The 27,407-nt window shown below is 50.1% G+C and overlaps 2 protein-coding genes across 3 annotated transcripts in view; one reads left to right on the top strand and one right to left on the bottom strand.

The window, feature by feature from the left end:
- LOC146516027 (spectrin beta chain, non-erythrocytic 1-like) overlaps positions 1–27,342 on the top strand; it is a 32,660-nt gene extending 5,318 nt beyond the window's left edge. The window contains exons 1-35 of one of the 2 annotated variants that reach the window (XM_085162421.1): positions 13–1,527; positions 3,064–3,215; positions 5,308–5,481; positions 5,585–5,676; positions 5,756–5,836; positions 5,913–6,028; positions 6,906–7,018; positions 7,113–7,300; positions 7,377–7,494; positions 8,855–9,013; positions 9,094–9,396; positions 9,465–9,618; positions 9,727–10,597; positions 13,826–13,963; positions 14,076–14,832; positions 14,908–15,110; positions 15,270–15,360; positions 15,494–15,640; positions 15,885–16,148; positions 18,545–18,769; positions 18,843–18,932; positions 19,013–19,285; positions 19,374–19,504; positions 19,688–19,892; positions 19,989–20,363; positions 20,684–20,928; positions 21,001–21,139; positions 21,561–21,645; positions 24,044–24,240; positions 24,319–24,422; positions 24,504–24,543; positions 24,659–24,867; positions 24,954–25,127; positions 25,925–25,967; positions 26,048–27,342. In XM_085162421.1, the coding sequence (XP_085018547.1) occupies positions 1,476–1,527; positions 3,064–3,215; positions 5,308–5,481; positions 5,585–5,676; positions 5,756–5,836; positions 5,913–6,028; positions 6,906–7,018; positions 7,113–7,300; positions 7,377–7,494; positions 8,855–9,013; positions 9,094–9,396; positions 9,465–9,618; positions 9,727–10,597; positions 13,826–13,963; positions 14,076–14,832; positions 14,908–15,110; positions 15,270–15,360; positions 15,494–15,640; positions 15,885–16,148; positions 18,545–18,769; positions 18,843–18,932; positions 19,013–19,285; positions 19,374–19,504; positions 19,688–19,892; positions 19,989–20,363; positions 20,684–20,928; positions 21,001–21,139; positions 21,561–21,645; positions 24,044–24,240; positions 24,319–24,422; positions 24,504–24,543; positions 24,659–24,867; positions 24,954–25,127; positions 25,925–25,967; positions 26,048–26,266 (6,927 nt within the window). In that variant the 5' untranslated portion in view covers positions 13–1,475 and the 3' untranslated portion in view covers positions 26,267–27,342. Of the gene's footprint in view, positions 1–12; positions 1,528–3,063; positions 3,216–5,307; positions 5,482–5,584; positions 5,677–5,755; positions 5,837–5,912; positions 6,029–6,905; positions 7,019–7,112; positions 7,301–7,376; positions 7,495–8,854; positions 9,014–9,093; positions 9,397–9,464; positions 9,619–9,726; positions 10,598–13,825; positions 13,964–14,075; positions 14,833–14,907; positions 15,111–15,269; positions 15,361–15,493; positions 15,641–15,884; positions 16,149–18,544; positions 18,770–18,842; positions 18,933–19,012; positions 19,286–19,373; positions 19,505–19,687; positions 19,893–19,988; positions 20,364–20,683; positions 20,929–21,000; positions 21,140–21,560; positions 21,646–24,043; positions 24,241–24,318; positions 24,423–24,503; positions 24,544–24,658; positions 24,868–24,953; positions 25,128–25,924; positions 25,968–26,047 lie in introns of those variants that run through there. The other variant, XM_085162420.1, reaches the window with a different exon arrangement.
- Positions 16,148–17,222, bottom strand: LOC146516028 (uncharacterized; the record flags this gene model as incomplete). Its single annotated transcript, XM_085162439.1, has 1 exon — positions 16,148–17,222. A coding segment is annotated over one exon (1,008 nt), but the record flags the coding sequence as incomplete, so codon positions are not given.
- Positions 27,343–27,407: the final 65 nt, after the last annotated feature.

Genomic DNA, 27,407 nt, shown 5'->3' with positions numbered 1-27,407 from the left:
GCCTCACAGCTCAGCAGGAAGGAAGTGATGCAGTACTTCTGGTGAACAGACGGAGGCTGAAATCTGTTGGTGATGATCGATGGTCGATACGTAGAGCTTGCTTCACTGTGAGCTCTTCATCAGCTGAGATGCTCGCAGGTTCATTTCCTGCAGGACTCCAGGTGACCGAGTGATGTCAGCAGGCGCTAAATCTGATTGGCTCTCAGGCTCTGTTGGTGAAATGCACTTTGGGAGTCGTAGTCACAGCTTTGGATTCTGTTTGGAGGCAGCACCGGTCCTCACAAAGATAGACGTGCAGGGATGTGTGTGTGCACAGGATGTTTGTTCCTCACTTCCTGTCCTTTGTTCAGGAATGTGAAGAAACAATGAGGGGAAACACCCCCACCTCCTCTGCCCCTTCACACCCTAATGACATCATGCTGAGGCTGCACCGTCATTGGCCAACATGTTCCAACACACTGTAAAAAGTCTGAGCTGAAACTGGAGTCAAACTGGGAGCCATCAGCCGAGCTGCTGGGACAGCTGGGAGTGAAATCTGGAAAAGCAGAAACTTTATCTTCAGTTTTTACTCTCAGGCTGTCGCCATGGTTACACAGCTGTCAGTGTGTGTGCAGGTGCCGGCTGGTCTGTTCTCACGTCATCATGTGACGCCTCACAGGACGCACAGGTGCAGCTGGAAAGGTCTGTGGGAAGTCCACTCCCACTGCCGGGAGCTGATTGGTTGGTCAGCAGCTATGAGCTCCTCCATTAAAGCAGATGTTTGTATGTGTTTGGGTCACCTGCAGCGCCCCCTGCTGTTTGCTGTCTGCAGGTGAAGCAGCCTTTGATCTTTTACGTGAATCCGTGTGACATTCAAGTGTTCAGCTGAAGCTGGGAAATTATAGATGTCCACTTTTTACAGTGTGTTTGGATAGGGAGTGTGTGTGTGTGTGTGTGTGTGTCTGTGTGTCTGTGTGTGTGTGTGTGTGTGTGGAGGGAAACAGGACAATCAGTCAGATCATTGAGCAGGAAAGAAGAATGAGCGGCGTGTAGCTGCAGCGCGGGCAGACACACACACAGTCCCTGTCGCTCACCGTCCTGTGGCTGTCACGGCGACCTCTGGACTCTCATTACTGCACCTCTCGCAGACACGAGGGCGTTTACCCTCTCGCTCCGATCGCACTTCAAAGGAAGTTTTTGCTGTTTTTTTGAGCCGTGGCTGTTTTTTTTCGGGGTTTTGGTGAAGCTTCACACTCTCGCTGTCCTCGCGTTCAGGATCAGCTGACAGTCTGCGTTCAGTTTGTGGACTCGAGCCTGTGCTCAGCTTTTTAAAACGGCGGTGATGAGGGCAGGTGTTCCTGTCTGTCAGTAAAAACCTGATTTTGGGCTCTGAAGCTTCTGAAACAGCGATGACTTCACTCTCGGTGGGCTGACCTGCGGCGGAGTTCGTGGTTTATGATCGGCGTCGCTAAAATCGGTCTTAGTCCTCAACCGTGATGGAGGAGCTCAGCTACAACGTGCTGGACGGTCGCTTCAAACAGCTACAAGGTAAGGAGGAGGAGCCGAGGGTCAGAGGTCGTGGCGGCAGAGGGCGTGGGTTCGGTTTCATGGTCAGGGTGGTGGTTCCCAGTTGGGAGGCTGAAGGAACTGGATTGGGCACAGGTCTGATGTTCTTACCTGCAGACAGACAGCGAGGTCCAAGCTGCGCGTCGATGTCTTTCCTGTGTGTATGCGGATGTTTTTCAGTCTTATTGGCTGCTGCACAAACGTGTCAGTTTGAGTTCCTGTGTGGCGTGGAATCGCTTCAGCGTGTAAATCTCACGGATGTTAAGCAGCTTCTGTCACATGGTGTTGCTCTGCTGCTGCCACTAGGAGGCGCTGGGATGTTTACGCAGTGTTGGTGTGCAGATCTCTCCGCGCCAGGACCCGGACTGGACAGAGCGTACTTCCTGTGAACCGCCTTCACGGAAACGCTGTGCTGCACGAACACGGTTCAGAAAACATGCTGCAGGGGGCGCCGTGGAGCCGGGCTGGCAGGTTGTAGGTGTTGATGCATAAACGTTATTTGTGTGGAACAATAAACGGAGCCGAACACCCAGTCGGTTCAGTGCTCGGGTTCTAAAGCTCCGCCCACAGAGCTCATCGCTGCTGTTTTAAAACGGCGTGATTACAGCCGCACCTGGGTGTACCTGTGCGACATGGGCAGGTGTCTGTGGGCGTGTTGGGCGACCTTCGACCTGCTCCTGGTTAAAGTTTAAGCGCTCACTTTTACTGCTGGGCTCAGTGACATCATCACAGGCCGTCACACCTGCACAGGTACACGAGGTTCAGTCCAACTTCCTGATGTTTCCATGGAAATGTAAGCAGCAGAGCAATGAGTAATTCTGCTAATAACACAAATAATAAAGTTTAGCAAAGACACGAGCACGAGCGTGGCACAGTGAGGCCCACCGGGTCTCACCTGGTGTCAGTGGTAACCAGTTTAGGCCTGCTGGCTGAAACCAGTCATGACCAGTCTGAAACATCTCGTGCAGATGTGAACTTTAAGCTCGCAGCAGCTCCTCGGTTCCAAACTGCAGCACCGAGCTGAGCGAGTGTGGGTGTGATAGCAGCGGTTGGCTAGTGGCACCGTTGCTATCAGCAGCGCGGCGTCTCCACAGAGACGGCGTCGGAGCCGCAGCATCGCCGGCGTAACCAAACAGGAAACAGGACAACAGGAGTTTTACTTTGAAGGTTTGAGCTGAGTCGCAGCCCACCTGTTAGAGGCGATCAGCTGCTCTCAATTCTGCTCACGTGTTTGCCTGAATCAGCCTGTTTTAGCTCCTCCCCCTTTAGCCGTCTGTGGTGTCGCTGCTTTATAAGAATTATTACAGCTGTTGCTGTTTCCTGTCTGTGTGTTTGAAGCAGGTCGCTGCATCAGTGTTCACATGCACCGAACATACAATACAAACAGCAGGTGGGCGGGGCTTATGTGCCTGATAAGAGTATGAAAACTGTGATCAGGTGCCCAGACTGAAACGTGTGTGTGTGTGTGTGTGTGTGTGTGTGTGTGTGTGTGTGTGTGTGTGTGATGTGCGTGCACAGATGAGCGGGAGGCGGTGCAGAAGAAGACCTTCACTAAGTGGGTGAACTCTCACCTGTCCAGAGTCTCCTGCAGGATCACCGACCTGTACATGGACCTGAGAGACGGACGCATGCTCATCAAACTGCTCGAGGTCCTCTCCGGGGAGAGACTGGTAACACACACACTCAGTAACACTCACACAAACACACACATGAACAGTCCTTGCACTAAAATCAACACCAGAAGAAGAAACCCGGCCTTCACTGATCTGATCAACTGGAACTTCCTGTCCAGGCCGTCAGGATGTCTGATAGAGCGCCCCCGCTCAGCCTGTGGCTGCGAACGGTACTGCAGCTCCTATAGAGCGAGAGGAGGGAGGAGAGACACTTCTATGGGCTTAAATTGTGGCCATAAATGTTTTGTAAATCAAATGCGTATTTGTGAACTGAAGTTTTGTAACCTTGTAAAAATAAATTTGTTAGAAAGATCTATGTTTGTGCATCTACAGATGTTTCTGTGAAGGTCTGCTGACAGATACAGAGAAAAACACGACATGTAAACTCTCAGCTTCCCTGGATGTGCGAGAGTTTCAACTTACACGTCCTGTCAGCTGATTGGCCAATGTCACGTCAATCACAAATTTAACAGACCAATCAGAGAACAGATGGGTTTGGCTGTTGGAGGGGTGTTTACGGAGCTGCAGGTCCTGGAAGAATAAATGCCTTTTACATGTCAGCCCAGTGTTTTCCTTTGTTTGGTGATTTTGGTGTCACAGGTCTACGTGCTTAGACAGAGACCTCCAGAACCTTTCTCTGTGGACCCTGTGGGGCAGTGTTGTGGAAATGACACAGTCTTCACTAGTGGGGTTAGCTACAAATCTTTCTGGTTATGAATTAGCGATTCATGTTTTTATTGAACATTTGAAGAACATTTGAAAACAACACACATAAAGTCAGAGACAGAAACGACAGGAGCATCTAGTGCAGGTAGAGCTGCTGCACACAGAGCTCAGCAGCCAGCAACAAACTCTGCATCCTTGGCTTTTAGTTAGCAGTTAGCATTAGCAGCACATGCTGCGTCTGATGTGAAAGGACCTTCATGCTGCACACTGACTCACAGCCATGGTCCCGGGTCAGCCCTGACTTTGTGTTAAACTAATCCTAAAGTAATGATGTGTTTCTAACCACTGATATAACTTTATCCTTTCAACAGCTGCTGAAAGTTAGGGGACCTAGCTGCTATCAGATATTTATACAGAGATCCTTCAGCTTCAAACTGTATCACCCTTCAAGGACCTGCAGTTCAAAAAAGCCCCCCTCCAACAGCCAAACCCATCTGTTCTCTGATTGGATAGTTACATTTGTGATTGACGTGACATTAGCCAATCAGCTGACAGGAAGAAAAATCGGGTCAAAATTTGTACGCGTAAGTTGAAACTCTCGCACATCCAGGGAAGCTGAGAGTTTACACGTCGTGTTTTTCTCTGTATCTGTCAGCAGACCTTCACAGAAACATCTGTAGATGCACAAACATAAAATTTTTAACAAATTTTGTAACAATTTACAAAATTTTAACCTTGTAAAACAATATTTTACTTTATTTTACAAGGTTATAAAACTTCAGTTCACAAATACGCCTTTGATTTACAAACATTTATGGCCACAATTTAAGCCCATATGCTTCTGAGTATGCTCCGCCCCTTTTCCCCAGCCGCCCAGATGTTTTCAGAGGACGTTTCCTGTGTGTCAGACGATGTCATGTGATGTCACAGCGGTCGGTCATGTGACATACGTTTCTGGATGAGCTTCCCGAGATTTTTAAAGCGATGCTTTATATGACGTGCGATCAGAGTAAGTCACATTCGTGCTCCTGATGACCTCCTGGAGGGTACAGCAGCTCACAGGAAGTGACCTCAGAGTTGAAGCAGGTGTGCCTGACTTCCTGTTTTCCCTCTGAAACATTAACCTGTTTCCGTTTGAGACGGTGGACTCGTTGGCCTCAAGCGAGGCTGTGGTCCAGCTGCTGCGCTTCCTCCCACTTCCTGTAGGCCAGGAACACCTCGCCGTCCTCCCGGGCCAGGAAGACAAGACGGTGTCTCCACTTCCTGTTATTTTGGAGACGTCAGTGGGAACCAGACACACATCCTTGCTTCAGTGTGTGATTATCGCAGCTTTTATTGTGAAAGTCTGCCCTCACAGGATGTTCATGATTTTGGAAGGTCGCATTCACACACCTGTAGATCACCTGACTCTCTCCGCCTCCAGCCAAAGCCAACCAAAGGGCGGATGCGGATCCACTGTCTGGAGAACGTGGACAAGGCGCTGCAGTTCCTGAAGGAGCAGCGGGTTCACCTGGAGAACATGGGCTCCCACGACATCGTGGATGGAAACCATCGGCTCACGCTGGGCCTCATCTGGACCATCATCCTCCGCTTCCAGGTAAGCACGCGTAACAGGTGTGACCTGCACAGCCTCAGATTCCTGCAGGGCCACAGGTAAAAACGGCAGACAGGTGGAGGCGTTACTGTTCTTCCTCTCGCAGATTCAGGACATCAGCGTGGAGACGGAAGACAACAAAGAGAAGCGATCGGCCAAAGACGCCCTGCTGCTGTGGTGTCAGATGAAGACCGCGGGGTGAGGCTCACCTGCAGCACCTGCGTAGTGTCAACGCGGCGAGCTCAGGTTAACCTCTGCTTCCTGTCTTCTTCCTCAGGTATCCCAACGTCAACATCCACAACTTCAGCACGAGCTGGAGGGACGGCATGGCCTTCAACGCGCTCATCCACAAACACAGGTAACCCCGTCGTCCAGGTGTGGCGGTGCGGAGAGTCGTCCCTGTGAATGAAGTTTTGTGTTTTTCGTGTTTTCAGGCCTGATTTGATCGATTTTGACAAACTGAAGAAATCCAACGCTCACTACAACCTGCAGAACGCCTTCAACATGGCGGAGCATCACCTGGGCCTCACCAAGCTGCTGGACCCCGAGGGTAGGGGCCGCACATTCACCTGAGCAGCTCACCTGAGCCGTTCACCTGAACAGTTCACCTGAGCAGTTCACCTGAACAGTTCACCTGAACGGTTCACCTGAGCGGCTCACCTGAGCAGTTCACCTGAGCGGCTCACCTGAGCAGTTCACCTGAGCAGTTCACCTGAACAGTTCACCTGAGCAGTTCACCTGAACAGTTCACCTGAGCAGTTCACCTGAGCAGTTCACCTGAACGGTTCACCCGAGCAGTTCACCTGAGCTGTTCACCTGAGCAGTTCACCTGAACAGTTCACCTGAGCAGTTCACCTGGACCGTTCACCTGAGCCGTTCACCTGAGCAGTTCACCTGAACGGTTCACCCGAGCAGTTCACCTGAGCCGTTCACCTGAGCAGTTCACCTGAACGGTTCAGGTGAACGGTTCAGGTGAACGGTTCACCTGAGCAGTTCACCTGAGCCGTTCACCCGAGCAGTTCACCCGAACCGTTCACCTGAGCCGTTCACCTGAGCCGTTCACCTGAGCCGTTCACCTGAGCCGTTCACCTGAGCCGTTCACCTGAGCCGTTCACCCGAGCAGTTCACCCGAGCAGTTCACCCGAGCTGTTCACCTGAACAGTTCACCCGAGCGGCTCACCTGAGCGGCTCACCTGAGCAGTTCACCTGAACAGTTCACCTGAACAGTTCACCTGAGCAGTTCACCTGAACAGTTCACCTGAGCTGTTCACCTGAACAGTTCACCTGAGCAGTTCACCTGAACAGTTCACCTGAGCTGTTCACCTGAGCAGTTCACCTGAGCCGTTCACCTGAGCAGTTCACCTGAACCGTTCACCTGAACAGCTCACCTGAGCCGTTTGTATTTGACTCTTCTGTTTGTGCTGCAGACATCAGCGTGGACCACCCCGACGAGAAGTCCGTCATCACCTACGTGGTGACCTATTACCACTATTTCTCCAAGATGAAGGCTCTGAAGGTGGAGGGCAAACGTATCGGGAAGGTGAGTCGGCATGGTCGGATCGACCTTCGTCGTCTCCAAGACGACTGAGGTCACAAACTCCGCTGGCGGCGCCTCATTGTCTTTTTGCTTCCAGGTTTTGGACAACGCCATCGAGACGGAGAAGATGATCGAGAAATACGAGTCGCTGGCGTCTGACCTGCTGGAGTGGATCGAGCAGACCATCATCATCCTCAACAACAGGAAGTTCGCCAACTCTCTGGCGGGAGTCCAGCAGCAGCTACAAGCCTTCAACACCTACCGCACCGTGGAGAAACCCCCCAAGTAAGAGCGCCGCGCCTTCGCTCCGCCTCCAGTAACGCTACCTGAGTACAGCCCTCACCTGTCTCTGTCCCATCAGGTTCACAGAGAAGGGGAACCTGGAGGTCCTCCTCTTCACCATCCAGAGCAAGATGAGGGCGAACAACCAGAAGGTGTACATGCCCCGCGAGGGGAAGCTCATCTCTGACATCAACAAGGTGGGAGCCACTCCGGAGCCGTTTACCTGTCGGTCAGAGCCGTCCCGCCGCTCGCTCACAGAACGCTGATACGTTTCGTCTCCTGTGAACCCGAGTTACACTTTGGAAACGTCGTTTGCAGCCGCGCAGCTGCAGCAGGGCTGTCGTCCAGCTGCTCGCGTCGGGCGCTCGTAGTTGGTTTGTCGAAATGATCGAGAGTGACGGCTGAGAGTTTTGTCAGTACAGAGTTTACCTGACCACAGGAGGAACTCGCTTCCTGATCGTGTTAGCTGAAAACTGTGCGTCTGGTGTCCGGAGCACTGAAACAAGAGCCTTCGTCTGACAGCCTGCAGAGTTCCTTCATGGTGCAGAGCAACCTGACAGGAAGACGTCAGAGTCGTTCATGTTTGCACGAAACGTTTTCAGCAGTTTGTTAGAAAAACAGCTGTGAGCGTTTCTGCTGGTCGGTCCAGGTGACTCAGTCCTGACCTCGCTCTGCATGTTTGTATCTGCGTTTGGCGGTGCGGAGGCCGGGCTCGAGTCTTCTCCCGGTCTCAAACCGTGGAGCCGCTTCGGTTACATGAAATGTTCTTTTGTTACAGAAACACATCGTTTCTAAGACGGCGTGGACGCGTGTACAGACGGACGTCTGCTGCGATGTTAAACTCTCTGTTAACCCTTTAAGACCGACCATAGAACCAAGTCCGCCAGAGCTTATATTATATGTTTACATGCTGTGGAGCCATTTTTGGGAGCATTTCAAGTTGCTATACATCAATACAACCATTACAGCCTATATTTTAATAATATGTCTGCATTAAGTGCATAGTAATGACATAAATTGCAAAAAAGTGCAATAAACTACAAAAAAATTGAAAATCGTTTTTGTTTTTTTAACATATATTTCTAGTTAGAGAAATTTAAGAGGCTTATCCCTCAAAACTGTAAATACAAAAAAGTTGCACAAAATAGTTTCCCACCACAGGAAATTTATTTTGAGTGTCTTCATAGTTTTATTTTTGAAATACACCAATTTTTATACACTGCAGGAAAAACGAAAATAAATATTATAATGCAGATTTGCAAAAAAGCAGCATATGCATCAAAATAAACTATTTCCAGCAGTGCAATATGAGTCCTAAGCATCCCAGAAACCACACAGAAAGCTGATGGCATAAGATGTAAGTACAACTCCTCTGGCTTCATATGCAAAAAAACATTATTGTGCTAGCTCACGAGGTTGCAGAGCTACTGGGATTTAAAAATAGTTACGAGCGTGCCGCTCCGACCGGCTTTAAAGGGTTAAGACGAGACAGACACTAAATTTACACGCTGTAAATGCTGCCGCGTGGATTTGATGCTGACCTTGTGATACCGACAGGCCTGGGAGCGGCTGGAGAAGGCGGAGCACGAGCGCGAGCTGGCTCTGAGGATGGAGCTGATTCGTCAGGAGAAGCTGGAACAGCTGGCCAGGCGCTTTGATCGGAAGGCGGCCATGAGAGAGACCTGGCTCAGCGAAAACCAGAGGCTGGTGTCACAGGTAGGAGGACGCAGCGAATCACGTGACCTGCCTGCGTTTCTTCACTCGCGATCTCACGCCGCCGTCTCTTCTGTCTCCAGGATAACTTTGGCTTCGACCTTCAGGCCGTCGAGGCCGCCACCAAGAAGCACGAGGCGATCGAAACGGACATCGCCGCGTACGAGGAGCGCGTCCAAGCTGTGGTCGCCGTGGCAAAGGAGCTGGAGGTGGAGCGCTACCATGACATCAAACGCATCGCAGCCCGGAAGGACAACGTCATCCGTCTGTGGGAGTATCTGCTGGAGCTGCTGAAGGCGCGCAGGCAGCGGCTGGAGATGAACCTGGGCCTGCAGAGGGTCTTCCAGGAGATGCTCTACATCATGGACTGGATGGACGAGATGAAGGTACCGAACAGCACTCAGGTGGACACAGGTGTTCGAGCAGAAACGTGAGCGTCTGCTTCTCGTTCTAGATGCTGCTGCTGTCTCAGGATTACGGGAAGCATCTGCTGGGGGTGGAGGACCTGCTCCAGAAACACGCCTTGGTGGAGGCAGACATCGCCATCCAGGCCGACAGGGTGAAGGCGGTCACCGCCAACGCCAACAAGCACTCTGCCAGCAACAGCGGTGAGCAGTGGGCGCCTTTCCTCGCCTCTGAGTTTGATTTGAACTTGAGTAGGAGGAGTCTCGTTCCTCCGGTAGCTCTACTTTTACATTTCCCTCCTTCCTGTCCAGGCTACAAGCCGTGCGACCCACAGGTCATCCAGGACCGGGTGGCCCACCTGGAGTTCTGCTACCAGGAGCTGACTCAGCTCGCCGCAGAGCGACGTGCCCGTCTGGAGGAGTCTCGCCGTCTCTGGAAGTTTTTCTGGGAGATGGCGGAGGAGGAAGGCTGGATGCGTGAGAAGGAGCAGATCCTGTCCTCGTTGGAGCACGGCAAGGACCTGACGGGGGCGCTGCGCCTCCTCAGCCAGCAGCGAGCCCTGGAGGACGAGATGAGCGGCCGTGCCGGCCACCTGCAGCACACCATTGCGGAGGGCCAGGCCATGGTGAAGGCGGGACACTTCGGCGCCACGAAGATCCAAGAGCGAATTTCCGACCTGCAGGCTCAGTGGGCGGCGCTGGAGCAGCTGGCGGCGGCGAGGAAGAAAAGGCTGGAGGAGGCTCTGGCCCTCCACCAGTTCCAGGCGGACGCCGATGATGTAGACGCGTGGATGCTGGACGCCCTGCGCATCGTCTCCAGCGGGGAGACCGGCCACGACGAGTTCTCCACCCAGGCGCTGGCCAGGAAGCACAAAGATGCAGCGGCAGAGGTGGCGAGCTACAGACCGGTCATCGACTCGCTCCACGAGCAGGTCGCCTGTCTGCCAAAAGAGGAGGCGGAGTCAGAGGAGGTCCGCGGTCGGCTGACCTGCATCGAGGAGCGCTACAAGGAGGTCGCCGACCTCACCAAGCTCAGGAAGCAGGCGCTTCAGGACGCGTTGTCCCTCTACAAGATGTTCAGCGAGGCCGACGCCTGCGAGGTTTGGATCGATGAGAAGGAGCAGTGGCTGAACAGCATGGAGATCCCGGAGAAGCTGGAGGACCTGGAGGTCGTACAGCACAGGTGGGATTTATAATTTCTATTGACAGTTTAAACACAAACATGTGTTACAGGAGAAATAACCAGCAAGCACAGTCAAAACAAACAGAACTAAAGGTGCACACTGCCTGCCTTTACTGCGCACACACACTCCAGCTTATGTACAGACTTTTATACATGCATCAATAGATATACAGAGTTATAGACCTTAAATGTTTTGTTCGTTCATTAATTTTCCTCGGTGCCATATAATGTCCACTTCTCCCACTTAGCAACAAAATATCTTCCTTTAATGCAGACCTTCCCAAAGTGTGGGGCCCGCCCCCTAGGGGGGGCACAGAGCCATTGCAGGGGGGGCGCGGCATGAAAAGGGGAAAAAAAAACAAAAAAACGCTTGGACACTGCTAGCACGGGCGCCCACACAAACTCAAAGCAGGAGATGAAGCATCGCTGAATATGTTTCCAAACCAACTTCATTCTGAGCCAAAGACAAGAAAATATGGTGAAGCAAATCTTCCCTTTGGCTTCACCTGCACAGGTGCAGAGGTAGGTCTCCCTGCAGGATTTCCCTTTGTCGGGAGCAGCGATGGGCTGTTTAAATTACGGACAAACATTCTTGAGTTTTAGTTCACAAACACTTGTTGTAATGACTAACTACTCCTGACATGTTGGAGATGTTTGCTCTTTATACAGTAAAGCTACAGGATACAAATAACATCAGGCTGATGCTGACACGATTTGTCCCCTCTGTCACGGACAAACAGGATCTCACAGCTGTTTATGTTTTTGAACCCATTTTACACAGAGATTTTTTGAAAAATGTATTGATAGCAATGTTGAATATTATTACACAGGAAAAAAAACAACTACATGTAAAATAATTACACCGTGACGCCTCTGCCTTTGTAAATGGAGGGACAGTAACTGTGTGTTTATGTAAGTGTGTAAAACCTGCAGATAGTCAGATTAACAGTATTTCGTCTCTATCATTCTGCAGTTCATCTCATGTAAACAATAACGTGCACACAGCGTGACGTGAATAAAGGCACATACCTTTGACTTTGACGTGACGAACTCTGTATTCCTCGTCCACATGTAAACGCAAAAAAGGAGTTTTAAAAAATCTCCGTTCTCGGTGATTCGAAACACTGTTTACGTGGACGAAACAGCTGTGATTTGTGCATGCACGCGCGCGCGAGAGGGGGGGCGCGAACATTTTTCTTGTAAAACAAGGGGGGCCCAGCAAAAAAAGTTTGGGAACCACTGCTTTAATCTGAGAAGTCATTTTTCCATTGCACAGATTCCTCCAACAACATTTAACCATCTTTTTAAGAAGGCGGATCCCGTTTGTACCAGTTTCTTGTTGTAGCTTTCTTTGCAGCTATCAACAGGATTTTTGTCAAATACAAGTCGTCGTACACAACATACTCTCTAATATTCCCAAGATATACAGTTTTAAAATCGTGTGGTAATTGATAGCCCAAGATATTGCCTCGAGTCACGTTCCTCTAAAAATGATGCGGATTCAGGTAGGGGTGGGGAAAAATGGATACTTTGTAGCATGGTGATATTTTGTTTGCTAATAATGTATGGATACAGGGACAGCAGAAATCGATATTTTGTTACAAAAAGGTTTTTGTGCTCTGACTTCAGAGCATGTTGATCCTTTTTCTGAGCAAGAATCCTGACATTCCTTCACTGTCCAAATGTGTTTAATAAACATGACAGTTTACTTATTTTAATTTAAGACATGTTTTATTTTAATTAAGTTTAAAACTTTTTTATTTAATGTAAAATTATATTTTGTTTTAATTTACTTTCAAATTCTTCAGTTGCTGAAGGGGCTGCATAGTTTTCATAAACTGCATAGTTCAGAATAGCTATAATTGTACCAGATGGTTGATTCAGTTAAGTTGGACTAGACTGTAATACAAACCGTTCAGTTTGTCAACAATAAAACTGAAATGAGAGAAAGACTGAGTGTGAGACTTTGATATTAGAGAAAATGAATATTGATAAAGTTTACCTTTATGTACAGAATCTGAATATCGCAAAATATTTTTAAAAATTGCAATAATATCGTATCGTGGGATGTATGGTGATTCACACCTCTAGTTTCAGGCTCCCAAACACGTGCGTATGATGTTACCACATCTGCTCCAAACTGTCTCAAGTCTGCTTACTTTTGATTTTTGGTGTAATAAAGAATCGAGTAAGATCTCACCATCACTCTGAGTTAGTCGTGTTCTGGGTTTCACACATATCGAACCAGCACAGGTAGGATTGTAGTTACACAGCTCTGCCTCAGAGCAAACTGAAGGCTCTGCCTCCCATTCTACTTTTAAATACTCTAGGAACAACAAGTAGGCCTGCAGAGCGAGAGCGAAGTGCTCTAATAGGGTGATATGGTACTACAAGGTCATTAAGATAAGATGGGGCCTGATTATTTAAGACCTTGTATGTGAGGAGCAGGATTTTGAATTCTGGATTTAACAGGAAGCCAAAACAGGAGAAATCTGCTCTCTCTTTCTAGTCCCTGTCAGGACTCTTGCTGCAGCATTTTGGATTAGCTGAACGCTTTTCAGGGAGTTTTTAGGACTTCCTGATAATAATGAATTACAGTCGTCCAGCCTGGAAGTAATAAATGCATGAACTAGTTTTTCAGCGTCACTCTGAGACAGGATATTTCTAACTTTAGAGATGTTGCACAAATGGAAGAACGCAGTCTTACATATTTGTTTAATATGTGCGTTGAAGGACATGTCCTGGTCAAAAATGACTCCAAGGTTCCTCACAGTGTTACTGGAGGCCAAGGTAATGCCATCCAGAGGAAGAATCTGGTTAGATACCATATTTCTAAGCTTTTCAGCGCCGAGTACAATGACCTCAGTTTGATCTGAATTAAGAAGCAGAAAGTTAGTGGCCATCCAGGTCTTTATGTCTTTAAGACATTCCTGCAGTTTAACTAATTGGTGTGTGTTATCTGGCTTCATGGACATATAGAGCTGGGTGTCATCTGCATAGCAGTGAAAATGTATGCTATGTCTTCTAATGATGCTGCCTAGGGGAAGCATGTATAATGTAAACAGAATTGGTCCTAGCACTGAACCCTGTGGAACTCCATAATTAACCTCAGTGTGTGAAGAGGACTCTCCATTTACATGCACAAATTGGAGTCTATTAGATAGATGTGATATACATGTACTGTGATTTCCTGCAACTCCTGCACTGACGCATGATGTGTTCTGGCAGGTTTGAGAGTCTTGAGCCGGAGATGAACAGCCAGGCGTCTCGTGTCGCTGTGGTGAACCAGATCGCCCGGCAGCTGATGCACAGCGGTCACCCGAGTGAGAAGGACATTAAGACCCAGCAGGACAAACTCAATAACAGGTATGACCGTCAGGTACAGAGATTCCTACCAAAGAATAACAAAATCAAAAACATTGACCTGTCAGGTGTGGAAGCTGACGTGCTGCCATGACGATCTCTGCTCCGCCTCCAGGTGGAGCCTGTTCCGTGAGCTTGTGGACCGTAAGAAGGAGTCCCTGAACTCGGCGCTGGGCGTGCAGAACTACCACCTCGACTGCAACGAGACCAAGTCCTGGATCAAAGAGAAGACCAAAGTCATCGAGTCTACCCAGGAGCTGGGCAATGACCTCACAGGGGTCATGGCCCTGCAGCGCAAACTGACCGGCATGGAGCGGGACCTGGCCGCCATCGAGGACAAGCTCGGTGAAATGCACGGCGAAGCCCAGAGGCTGGCGGAAGAGCACCCCGATCAGGCCAACGCCATTACGGGCCGTCTGGCCGAGATCACGGCCGTGTGGGAGGAGATGAAGAACACGCTAAAGAACCGAGAGGAGTCTCTGGGCGAAGCCAGAAAACTGCAGCAGTTCTTACGTGAGCTGGACGACTTCCAGTCGTGGCTATCTCGCACTCAGACCGCCATCGCCTCAGAGGACATGCCCAACACGCTCGCCGAAGCAGAGAAGCTGATGGCCCAACACGAAGGCATCAAGAATGAGATCCAGAACTACGAGGAGGACTATCAGAAGATGCGGGACATGGGCGAGATGGTGACGCAGGGCCAGACGGACGCTCAGTACATGTTCCTGCGGCAGCGGCTGCAGGCGCTCGACACCGGCTGGAACGAGCTGCACAAGATGTGGGAGAACCGGCAGAACCTGCTGTCGCAGTCCCACGCCTACCAGCTGTTCCTGCGGGACACCAAGCAGGCGGAGGCGTTCCTCAACAACCAGGTAAATGCCCGATTAACTCCTCCCCTTTCTGCTCCTGCCTGTGCGTTAAAAACTCGCCGTTTCTCTGCCCCGCAGGAGTACGTCCTGGCTCACACAGAGATGCCCACGACCCTGGAGGGGGCCGAGGCTGCCATCAAGAAGCAAGAGGACTTCATGACCACGATGGACGCCAACGAGGATAAGATTAACGGCGTGGTTGAGGCCGGTAGGCGGTTGGCCAGCGACGGGAACATCAACGGCGATCGAATCCATGAGAAAGTCACCTCCATCGACAACAGGTGCGCCAAAGCTTCACAGCATGTTCCTGCAGAAGAACCGTTCTCGTGTTTCGTCAGTAGACGAAAACCACAGCTGTCACTGTGACCTGTGACCCCGTGACCCCGGCTCCGGCGAGTGTGTGAAGGTCGGTCTTATCTGGGTTTTTTGTTGTGTTTCAGGCACAAGAAGAACAGGGAGGCTGCGGTGGAGCTGCTGATGAGGTTGAAGGACAACCGAGACCTGCAGAAATTCCTGCAAGACTGCCAGGAGGTCAGTCTCCAATACGAAGCCGTGCTTTAGACACCAAAGGCAAAATGCACTCGCTGAAGCAGCGCTGTGGTTCAGACGGCGTCCTGTGACATCATTGCCTGCATCACACTGTGTTCTGTTCTGTTTGCTGCAGCTGTCTCTGTGGATCAACGAGAAGATGCTCACGGCTCAGGACATGAGCTACGACGAGGCCAGAAACCTGCACAGCAAGTGGCTGAAGCACCAGGCCTTCATGGCCGAGCTGCAGTCCAACAAAGAGTGGCTGGACAAGATCGAGAAGGTACCGCCATTCGCCTGAGCAGGGCAGCCAATCAGCTGTCACTCCACTCACACAAAAGATAAACGAGAGCATGCACGACTCACGAGCTGCACCTTTATGCCCGTGTTTGCCTCAGGCAGGTGTTCTCTGAGCTAACACTTGACCGACGGTCCAACACTGAGTCTAAAATATACAAATTAAACATTTCATCATATAAATGAGACCACAGTGACCTTTAACCTGACCAAGTGTCTCCTGACCTCAGGATGGCACGCTGCTGGTGTCGGAGAAGCCGGAAACGGAGGCGGTGGTGAAGGAGAAGCTGTCGGCGCTCCACGCCATGTGGGAGGAGCTCGAGTCCACCACGCAGACCAAAGCTCAGTGTCTATTTGACGCCAACAAGGCCGAGCTGTTCACTCAGAGCTGCGCCGACCTCGACAAGTGGTTGGGCGGCCTCGAGGGCCAGATCCAGTCCGACGACTACGGCAAAGACCTGACGTCCGTCAACATCCTGCTGAAAAAGCAGCAGGTACGTCCTCCACTCACCTGAACGCAGAACAGACAGGTGTGCAGCTCAATGTGAGGTTTTCTGATTTTACTCATGTATACAGCTATGACACCTGCAACACCACACCTGTAACATCACAACAGTAACACACCTGTAACACACCTGTAACATCACAGCAGTAACACACCTGTGACACACCTGTAACACACCTGTGACACACCTGTAACACACCTGTAACACAGCTGTAACACACCTGTGACACACCTGTAACACAGCTGTAACATCACAACAGTAACATACCTGTGACACACCTGTGACACACCTGTAACACACCTGTAACACAGCTGTAACATCACAGCAGTAACACACCTGTGACACACCTGTAACACACCTGTGACACACCTGTAACACACCTGTAACACAGCTGTAACACACCTGTGACACACCTGTAACACACCTGTAACACAGATGTAACATCACAACAGTAACATACCTGTGACACACCTGTGACACACCTGTAACACACCTGTAACACAGCTGTAACACACCTGTGACACACCTGTAACACAGCTGTAACATCACAACAGTAACATACCTGTGACACACCTGTGACACACCTGTAACACACCTGTAACACAGCTGTAACACACCTGTGACACACCTGTAACACAGCTGTAACATCACAACAGTAACATACCTGTGACACACCTGTGACACACCTGTAACACACCTGTAACACAGCTGTAACACACCTGTGACACACCTGTAACACAGCTGTAACATCACAACAGTAACATACCTGTGACACACCTGTGACACACCTGTAACACACCTGTAACACAGCTGTAACACACCTGTGACACACCTGTAACACAGCTGTAACATCACAAAAGTAACATACCTGTGACACACCTGTAACACACCTGTAACACACCTGTAACACACCTGTGACACACCTGTGACTAGGGATGGGTATCGTTTAGGTTTTATCTGATACCGGTGCCAAACTGGTACTTTTGAAACGGTGCCGGTGCTTAAACGGTGCTCAAACCGGTGCTTAAAGAATGGAAAACACAAAATTGGTCCAAAAACCTCTCATGTTCAGCTGTTTTTATTGTAAAAAGATAACAATGTTAGCCTTTTCTGCAGCTATGGGGCATATATGGTATCACTCTTGGCTGGAAGCAGTGCTTAAACAATGGAAAAAACAAACTTTGTCCAAAAACCTCTCATGTTTAACTGTTTTCCACTTTTTCTTTGGTCATTTTAGCCTTTTTGGCCAGGGTGAAGGGAGTATCTGCCATCAAACAAGAAGACAGTTGCATGTAACTACGACAGTGTTTGCTAGTTCACCTTACATGCATTAATGTAATAACGTGGTTAGCCTACTCAACGTAAATTGCACACGAACAACATGAAGCTACTCACGCAGAGAAGAACGGCTGCTGCTGCCATCATCATCCGTCACCACCACACCCGCAGTAGATGCGCTCGGTGTGAGGTCTCGCAGCAAGCTATCAAATACGGCGCATTTTTCTGCTTTAAAAAAAAAAACCGCTATGCGTCGCCAGGTGTTTCATCGGATTTGAGGTGTTACCTCCTTTGACAGTATCACAGTATCACCTTAAAGCACTTGTTGCAGGCTGGTGAGTTTGCATATTTTGCTGTGAAGTACAGCCAGACTTTTGACCGCTTCGCCTTGGGCATTTTTAATCTGTAGCTCTGCTCTAAAAGTACGTACGTACCTGGCCCCGCCTACTATCCTCGGAAACGTAAAATGATTGGCTAGAATTTAAAGTGTATGACATCTCAGAAAAAAAAAGCACCGAAATGAAGCACCGAAATGTGCGCTGCTTTTCGGTCTGGTTACTACCGTTTACGTCAGAACCGGTGCCATCATGGCACCGGATACCGGTACCCATCCCTACCTGTGACACACCTGTAACACACCTGTAACACAGCTGTAACATCACAACAGTAACATACCTGTGACACACCTGTAACACACCTGTAACACACCTGTGACACAGCTGTAACATCACAACAGTAACATACCTGTGACACACCTGTAACACACCTGTAACACAGCTGTAACATCACAACAGTAACATACCTGTGACACACCTGTAACACACCTGTAACACAGCTGTAACATCACAACAGTAACATACCTGTGACACACCTGTAACACACCTGTAACACACCTGTGACACAGCTGTAACATCACAACAGTAACATACCTGTGACACACCTGTGACACACCTGTAACACACCTGTAACACACCTGTAACATCACAGCAGTAACACACCTGTGACACACCTGTGACACACCTGTAACACACCTGTAACACATCACAGATGTTGTGCAGCTGCAGTTGAACTGCAGTGGTGTGACAGCTGTGCCTCTATGCTTGCAGATGCTGGAGAACCAGGTGGAGGTGCGACAGAGAGAGGTGGTGGAGCTCCAGAGCCAGGTGAAGGCTATGGGGCAGGAGGTGAAGGACACGGACGAGGTGGACGGGCGGAGGCAGGTGGTGGAAAATAAGTTTCAGGAGCTGCTGGAGCCGCTGCGCCGTCGCAGGAACTTCCTGGTTGAGTCCAGAGAGGTTCACCAGTTCAACCGGGACGTCGAGGACGAGATCGTACGTAAAGTTCACACGCCATGCTTTCAGGGGCGCCATCGCTCACGCTCACTGTGCTCTCACTCCTTTACAGCTGTGGGTTCAGGAGAGGATCCCTGTGGCCATGTCCACCGACCACGGCCACAACCTGCAGACGGTCCAGCTGCTCATCAAGAAGAACCAGGTAGGACTACGTTTGCCTCGCTCGCAGCACGCTCTGTTTGCTGATGACGGTCTGACCTCTGTGGGCGTGAACATCCCCAGACGCTGCAGAAGGAGATCCTGGGCCATCAGCCCCGCATCGATGACATCATGGAGCGCAGCCAGAGTCTCCTGAAGGAGGAGTCCTCCAACGGGGACGCAATCCGCCTGGCCGCCCTGCAGCGGCTGTGGAAGCAGCTGATGGAGGAGGTGGAGCGTCGGCACGGCCGGCTGGAGGAAGCGCACAAAGCCCAGCAGTACTACTTCGACGCCGCCGAGGCCGAGGCCTGGATGAGCGAGCAGGAGCTCTACATGATGTCAGAGGAGAAGGCCAAGGTGAGTGGGCGGGGCTTACATCACACACAGCTTCCTGTGAAAGTCAACTAAATTCATCATTACCGTGACGACTGTTTGCTCCAATCAGGACGAGCAGAGCGCCGTCACCATGCTGAAGAAGCATCAGATCATGGAGCAGGCGGTGGAGGACTACGCCGAGGCCGTCCACCAGCTGTCCAAGACCAGCAGAGGGCTGGTGGCCAACGGGCACCCGGAGAGGTGAGCCGCTTTCAGTGACATCACACCTGCATCACATGACAGGAAGCAGTCAGACAACATCAGGAAGCTGCTTCCTGTCTGTGGCTACATCAGTGTGAGTAGTTTACCCTCTGTGTGTGTCTGTGTGTGTGCACGTGTGTGTGTGTGTGTGTGTGTGTGTGCGTGTGTGTGTGTGTGTGTCAGCGAGCGGATCAGCATGCGTCAGTCTCAGGTGGATAAGCTCTACGCCGGCTTGAAGGACTTGTCGGAGGAGAGGCGGGGCAAACTAGATGAGAGGCTCCGCCTCTTCCAGCTGAATCGAGAGGTGGACGACCTCGAGCAGTGGATCGCCGAGCGCGAGGTGGTGGCCGGGTCACACGAGCTAGGACAGGACTACGAGCATGTCACCGTGCGTACCGATTGTACTTCCTCTGAGTGTACTCTGTCAAGTGTTACACACTGACCTATGACCCCTATTGACCTATGACCCCTGCCCGCTGCTCAGATGCTGCAGGAACGCTTCCGGGAGTTTGCCCGGGACACCGGGAACATCGGACAGGAGCGCGTGGACGCCGTGAACCGGCTGGCGGACGAGCTGATCAACGCCGGGCACAGTGACGCGGCCACGGTGGCGGAGTGGAAGGACGGGCTAAACGAGGCCTGGGCCGACCTGCTGGAGCTCATCGACACCAGGACGCAGATCCTCGCCGCCTCCTTCGAGCTCCACAAGTTCTACCACGATGCCAAGGAGATCCTGGCACGCATCCTGGACAAGCAGAAGAAGCTTCCGGAGGAAGTGGGCCGGGACCAGAACACGGTGGAGACGCTGCAGAGGATGCACACCACCTTTGAACACGACATCCAGGCCCTGGGAACACAGGTCAGTGTGGGGACGCTGGTTTTATAGGCAGTCACTTGGGCGCAGCTTTTTGGGGGGTTGTATCTGAGGCTCGGCGTTCTGAGAGCGCCGGGCTCTCTGAGCGCGCCGGGCTCTCTGAGAGCGCCGGGCTCTCTGAACACGTTATTTCCAGCCAGAAACCAGCCACAGCTGATCAGCCGTTTAAAGGTCACGTGACTTAAGAATTACCAGACATGTAAACTCCCACGCAGGTCACGTTTCCTCATTAGGCGATTTAAAGTCAGAGCACCTGACTGAAACATGCAGGTGTACGTGTTATGACCTTTGACCCTGTGTTGCAGGTGAGGCAGCTGCAGGAGGATGCGGGGCGCCTGCAGTCGGCGTACGCCGGAGACAAAGCAGACGACATCCAGCGCAGGGAAAGCGAGGTGCTGGAGGTGTGGCGGTGTCTGCTGGAGGCGTGTGACGGACGCCGGCTCCGCCTCCTCGACACCGGGGACAAGTTTCGGTTCTTCAGCATGGTCCGAGACCTGATGCTGTGGATGGATGACGTGATCCGGCTCATCGAGGCCCAGGAGAACCCCAGGTAGGTCTGTGTGCTGCACAATGGTGGCTCCTCGCCTCACGGCGGCCTCGCTAACAACGTTTGTGTGTCCAGAGACGTTTCGTCGGTGGAGCTGTTGATGAACAACCACCAGGGTATCAAGGCGGAGATCGACGCCCGCAATGACAGCTTCACAGCCTGCATCGAGCTCGGGAAGGCTTTGCTGGCCAGGAAGCACTACGCTTCAGAGGAGGTGAGCCGAGACACTGATGGCCGCTCAGGTGTTTGTCAGCTGACGAGCTGAAACACAGACTGAGAGAAGAGAAGGAAGAAGGTGCTGAATCAAGAAAATAAAGTTTAATGAAGTTAAAGTAATGATGAAACTTGGAAAATGAAAAGAACATAATGCAAAAATAATAAACGCTGCTCTATGTACAGCCATGGGCAGAAGTTTCATCCACTGGTCACAGGGAGCCATGCCCGGTTGTTTTGGGCTTTAATGGTGCAGTGCTCTTATTTTGAAAGCCTCACCTTTACTAGTACAAACACACCTGGGTCACCAAAGTTAAACAGGCAAACAGGCACGACAGAGGCAAATAAAATCAGGGTTGAATTGCAGTCTGTAAAGTCTATAAATAAAGCTGAGACTGAAAGGAGCTGAAAATGTTTTCCAGATTAAAGAGAGGCTGCTGCAGCTCACCGACAAGAGGAAGGAGATGATTGACAAGTGGGAGGACCGATGGGAGTGGCTGCGACTGAGTAAGGCTTACTTCCTGTTTACCGTCCACATGAAACATCCAATTAAAATGATGATCAAGAGGCTGAAAGGTCAGAGGTCAGTGCTGACTCATCACTGCAGGGTACTACAGTGATGAGTCAGCACTGATGAAGACTCCCCAGGCTCTTGCCCTCCTTTAACGAACCCGACTGACCAATCAGGACACGCTTCAGTTACGCTCAGAGAACAGCTTAGAGTCTGCATCTGTGTGCACGATGTCTTCACCGGACAGCTGCAGGAACTGTTCTCACTGATCCTCAAAGATCAAAACATCAACCAGCAGTTTGTGAAACAAACACAGCAGAACGAACAGAAAGATACAAAAATACCAGAAAGATACAAAAACACCAGAAAGATACAAAAATGCCACAAAGATACAAAAATACCAGAAAGATACAAAAATACCAGAAAAATACAAAAACGCCACAAAGATACAAAAATACCAGAAAGATACAAAAATGCCACAAAGATACAAAAATACCAGAAAGATACAAAATTACCAGAAAGATACAAAAATGCCAGAAAGATACAAAAATGCCACAAAGATACAAAAACACCAGAAAGATACAAAAATACCAGAAAGATACAAAAACGCCACAAAGATACAAAAACGCCACAAAGATATAAAAATGCCACAAAGATACAAAAATGCCACAAAGATACAAAAACGCCACAAAGATACAAAAATACCAGAAAAATACAAAAACGCCACAAAGATACAAAAATGCCAGAAAGATACAAAAACGCCACAAAGATACAAAAATACCAGAAAGATACAAAAATACCAGAAAAATACAAAAACGCCACAAAGATACAAAAATACCACAAAGATACAAAAATACCAGAAAGATACAAAAATACCAGAAAAATACAAAAACGCCACAAAGATACAAAAATACCAGAAAGATACAAAAATGCCAGAAAGATACAAAAATGCCAGAAAGATACAAAAACGCCAGAAAGATACAAAAATACCAGAAAGATACAAAAACACCACAAAGATACAAAAACGCCACAAAGATACAAAAACGCCACAAAGATACAAAAACGCCACAAAGATACAAAAATGCCACAAAGATACAAAAATACCAGAAAGATACAAAAACGCCACAAAGATACAAAAACGCCACAAAGATACAAAAACACCACAAACGCCACAAAGATACAAAAATGCCACAAAAATACAAAAATACCAGAAAGATACAAAAACGCCACAAAGATACAAAAACACCACAAACGCCACAAAGATACAAAAATACCACAAAGATACAAAAATACCACAAAGATACAAAAATACCACAAAGATACAAAAACGCCAGAAAGATACAAAAATACCACAAAGATACAAAAACACCACAAACGCCACAAAGATACAAAAACGCCAGAAAGATACAAAAACGCCAGAAAGATACAAAAACGCCAGAAAGATACAAAAACGCCACAAAGATACAAAAACGCCACAAAGATACAAAAACGCCACAAAGATACAAAAATACCACAAAGATACAAAAACGCCACAAAGATACAAAAACACCACAAACGCCACAAAGATACAAAAATACCACAAAGATACAAAAATACCAGAAAAATACAAAAACGCCACAAAGATACAAAAACGCCACAAAGATACAAAAACACCACAAACGCCACAAAGATACAAAAATGCCACAAAAATACAAAAATACCAGAAAGATACAAAAACGCCACAAAGATACAAAAACACCACAAACGCCACAAAGATACAAAAATACCACAAAGATACAAAAATACCACAAAGATACAAAAACGCCAGAAAGATACAAAAATACCACAAAGATACAAAAACACCACAAACGCCACAAAGATACAAAAACGCCACAAAGATACAAAAACGCCACAAAGATACAAAAACGCCACAAAGATACAAAAACGCCAGAAAGATACAAAAATACCACAAAAATACAAAAACGCCACAAAGATACAAAAACACCACAAACGCCACAAAGATACAAAAATACCACAAAGATACAAAAATACCAGAAAAATACAAAAACGCCACAAAGATACAAAAATGCCAGAAAGATACAAAAATGCCAGAAAGATACAAAAATGCCAGAAAGATACAAAAACGCCAGAAAGATACAAAAACGCCACAAAGATACAAAAACACCACAAACGCCACAAAGATACAAAAACGCCAGAAAGATACAAAAACGCCACAAAGACAGAAGACGCCAAGCTTAAAGGCTTTGCTGTGGAACAGAAGCCTCGTGATAGGTCACACTCCTGTAGAAACACCTGTACACCTCTCACCTTGCCATCCTCTGTGTGACACGTTGAGCCTGCAGCCGCGTTGATAAGTTCAGTCATAAAATCTTCCTCTCTCCTCCTCTTCCTCAGTCCTGGAGGTCCACCAGTTCTCTCGGGACGCTGGCGTGGCCGAGGCCTGGCTGCTGGGTCAGGAGCCCTACCTGTCCAGCAGGGAGCTGGGCCAGAGCGTGGACGAGGTCGAGAAGCTCATCAAACGCCACGAAGCCTTCGAGAAGTCCGCCGCCACCTGGGAGGAGCGCTTCTCCGCCCTGGAGAGGCTGACTACGGTGAGGGTGGGGTGGCCGGATAGGGTGGTGAGGAGGAATGTGATGATGATGATGATGATGTTTACACGTGTCTTCCAGCTGGAACTGCTGGATGTGAGGAGGCAGCAGGAGGAGGAGGAGAGGAGGAGGAAGCCACCATCTCCAGAGCCTGTGGAAGTTCAGCAGGAGGAGGCGCAGCAGAGGTGAAAGCACCGCAAATGTGTCGTAACGCTCGCCACGTAAGTGAAAGCGTGACAATAACGAGTGTATGTGTGTTTCTGCAGCGCCGTCACTCAGAACGGACCGCCCTCGGATTCTCCCAGGGTCAGTAACCTTTAACCTTTATGCCCCCGGCGGTGGCGCACGCCGCACGCTTGTATTTACAGCTAATATTTCTTCTTCTGTGGTGTTAAACTGAATCTGCTGCTGTCCTGTGCAGGACGGCGTGGAGGACGGAGAGCTGGTGAACGGTGTTGCCGAGCGGAGCTCCAAAGAGCCGAGCCCCGCCCCCTCGCCCACCTCTGGCAGGAAGGTTAAAAGTCAGTCGACCACACTGCCCACCAAGAACCGGGACTCCAGCTCGCCCCAGGAGGGACTGCTGCACCGCAAACACGAGTGGGAGGGCCACAACAAGAAGGCTTCCAACAGGTGAGCTCCACGCCCCGCAGGAAGTGCCTCGCACGCAGCTACGTCACCTGACCCGTCACCTGACCCCACTGCTGTGCGATTCGCAGGTCGTGGCACAACGTGTACTGCATCATCAACAACAAAGAAATGGGTTTCTACAAGGACAGCAAGGCGGCGAGCCAGGGCGTGCCGTACCACAACGAGCTCCCCATCAGCCTGAAGGACGCCACGTGTGACGTCGCCTCGGACTACAAGAAGAAGAAACACGTCTTCAAACTCAGGTACCGAGCGCAGCAGGAAGTCAGTTGTTGAACACGTCTCGCATTAAACGCCGCCGCTGGTCGCAGCGTCTCCGTGAAGCTGGAAAGTTCCAGTTTGTTTGAACAAATATTCTTAGAATATAATAAAGTAGCCGACATCACAGTAATGATGTCACAGAACCTCTGATGTCACGTGTCAGGTGTGCTCACTTCCTGGTTCTGTTAAAGCTGCACGAGAAAAAACTACAGCTTTGATTTGAGGTCACCTGTCCACACCTGTCGTGGCCGAGCCAATCAAACTCCAGATCTCATTTTTGATGAAATGATCAGCTGATTTTACACACGCACGCACGCACACACGCACACACACACACACATGCACACACACGCACAGACATGCACACACACACACATGCACGCACACACACACATGCACACAGACGCACACAGGCATTGTGAGTGTTACAACAACCACCTGACATGTTTTATTGTTTGACAGCATCCTGTTACCATGGTTACTCACCAACACATTTCTCAGACGCAGCTCCGCCTCCTTTGCCTCATTGTTTTGTTAGCCCAATCACAGCTGCAGCCTGCAGGAACTCATGCTGTGATTGGTTGTCAGGGTGAGGGTCGTTCAGACTTCGCCCGGTGACCGTCATTGGTCCAAAGAACGCTGATCACCTGAGCGCTTAAACACACCTGGATGTGTATCTCAGCACAGCCGGCACTGTAACCTTTGACCTGTGACCTGAGGCTTGGTTTGGTGCGTTTGTGCGGCTCCTCCACTCACGTCTGTCTTCCTCTCGCTCTTTCAGAATCACCGATGGAAACGAATACCTGTTCCAAGCCAAAGACGAGGTGAGTTTGATTTTCGCTCAGATTCGTGGAAGCGCTCACCTGTGTGGCGTTCCTGCTTAACTGCTTACCTGCCTCCGCAGGAGGAGATGAGTACCTGGATCCAGGCCATCCTGAACGCCGGCGCCGCAGACCGCTCTGACATCCAGGGCAGCAGCCCCGGCACGCCTGCCTCCGGGCGTGCTCACACGCTGCCGGCCACCGTCACGCTGACCACCGAGTCGAGCCCCGGAAAGCGCGAGAAGGACAAAGACAAAGACAAGGAGAAGCGCTTCAGCCTGTTCAGCAAGAAGAAGCAGTAGAGCGCGGCGGCGAGGCGCTTTGGCGAAACCGCCCAGGTGCTCTGACGCACCCATCGCCACATTTACAGGCGCCTCATTTCTCATGGGCCGCCATCAGCCGGGGAGAACTGGAGGCCGCCTCAGAGCGCCGCCAGCTTCCTGAAGATCGACTTGGAGCGGGTGAAACCGCCACCTCTCTGAGGCTGGCGAGCCTCAGTCCTCCCCGCTGAATGGTTCACCAATCCCAGAGACTGAGGCGGTGGAGACGCGGAGCAAAGGAGCGTTTCGCCAAAGCCCGCCATCGCCTCGTTTTTGTGCGTTCTGCATTTTTGTTTGCGTGTCGGTCGTTTGGCGGCGAGTCGGAGTGCCTGATGTAACGCCGCGTCATCGTTGGCGAATGAGGCCACTGTCGCCGTGTGCATTACCGGCCGTGACATCATCACTGCATCTCGCTCTTTCTTTGATGACATCATCAGGGACCACACGCTGTTCTGTTATTGTTTGTTTTTTATTCTCTGAAATTTGTTATTTTTCTATTTTTTGTTGTTTCCTCGTCACAGACGCCGTTTCCTGCCGCGGAGAAATTGGACCAACAGTGCATTTCATTCCAATGATTTCTGTTTCTCTGCAGCCATGTTGTTTTTGTCAGACAGCCAATCGCCTTCGAGGAGGTGGTGATTTAGAAACGTCCACCTGCATGCTTCGTCAGGCTCCAACCTGAGCGCGAAACTGCGACTTCCTTCTTTTGTATCTCTGGTCAGGTGGCGTCGGCGAGGGCGGAGGGAGCTCGCCGTCCCGCCGACGGGAGCGAGGTCCAGACTGGTGAAGGTTGCTTGCTCGTCATCGGCTCTTCGCGCCACGCTGATTTCTGCTCTTTGATACCCGTGCTGCCCCGTCACTGTAGATCTATCGTAGCGAACATGTATGGAAGCCCCGCCGTCGTCCTGCACAATCAGAGCTGCACCAATAGGAATGAAGACGCTCGCCGATATTTAGCCGACCTTCGATCATTACAGCTTCTCATGTATGAACCTGCACCTGTAGACTTACAGCTCTCTGTCACATATGTGTGATGTCATTAAAGCTTTTAACCTTTACTCAGTAGCTTCCTGTTGTCTTTGCACGTGCTCAGTTAGAACGCGAGGCCCCCCCTTCCCCATCT

This window comes from Neolamprologus multifasciatus, chromosome 6 (genome assembly GCF_963576455.1).
Source record: "Neolamprologus multifasciatus chromosome 6, fNeoMul1.2, whole genome shotgun sequence".
NCBI classification, from domain to species: domain Eukaryota; kingdom Metazoa; phylum Chordata; class Actinopteri; order Cichliformes; family Cichlidae; genus Neolamprologus; species Neolamprologus multifasciatus.
This window is presented reverse-complemented; position numbering and strand designations above follow the sequence as displayed.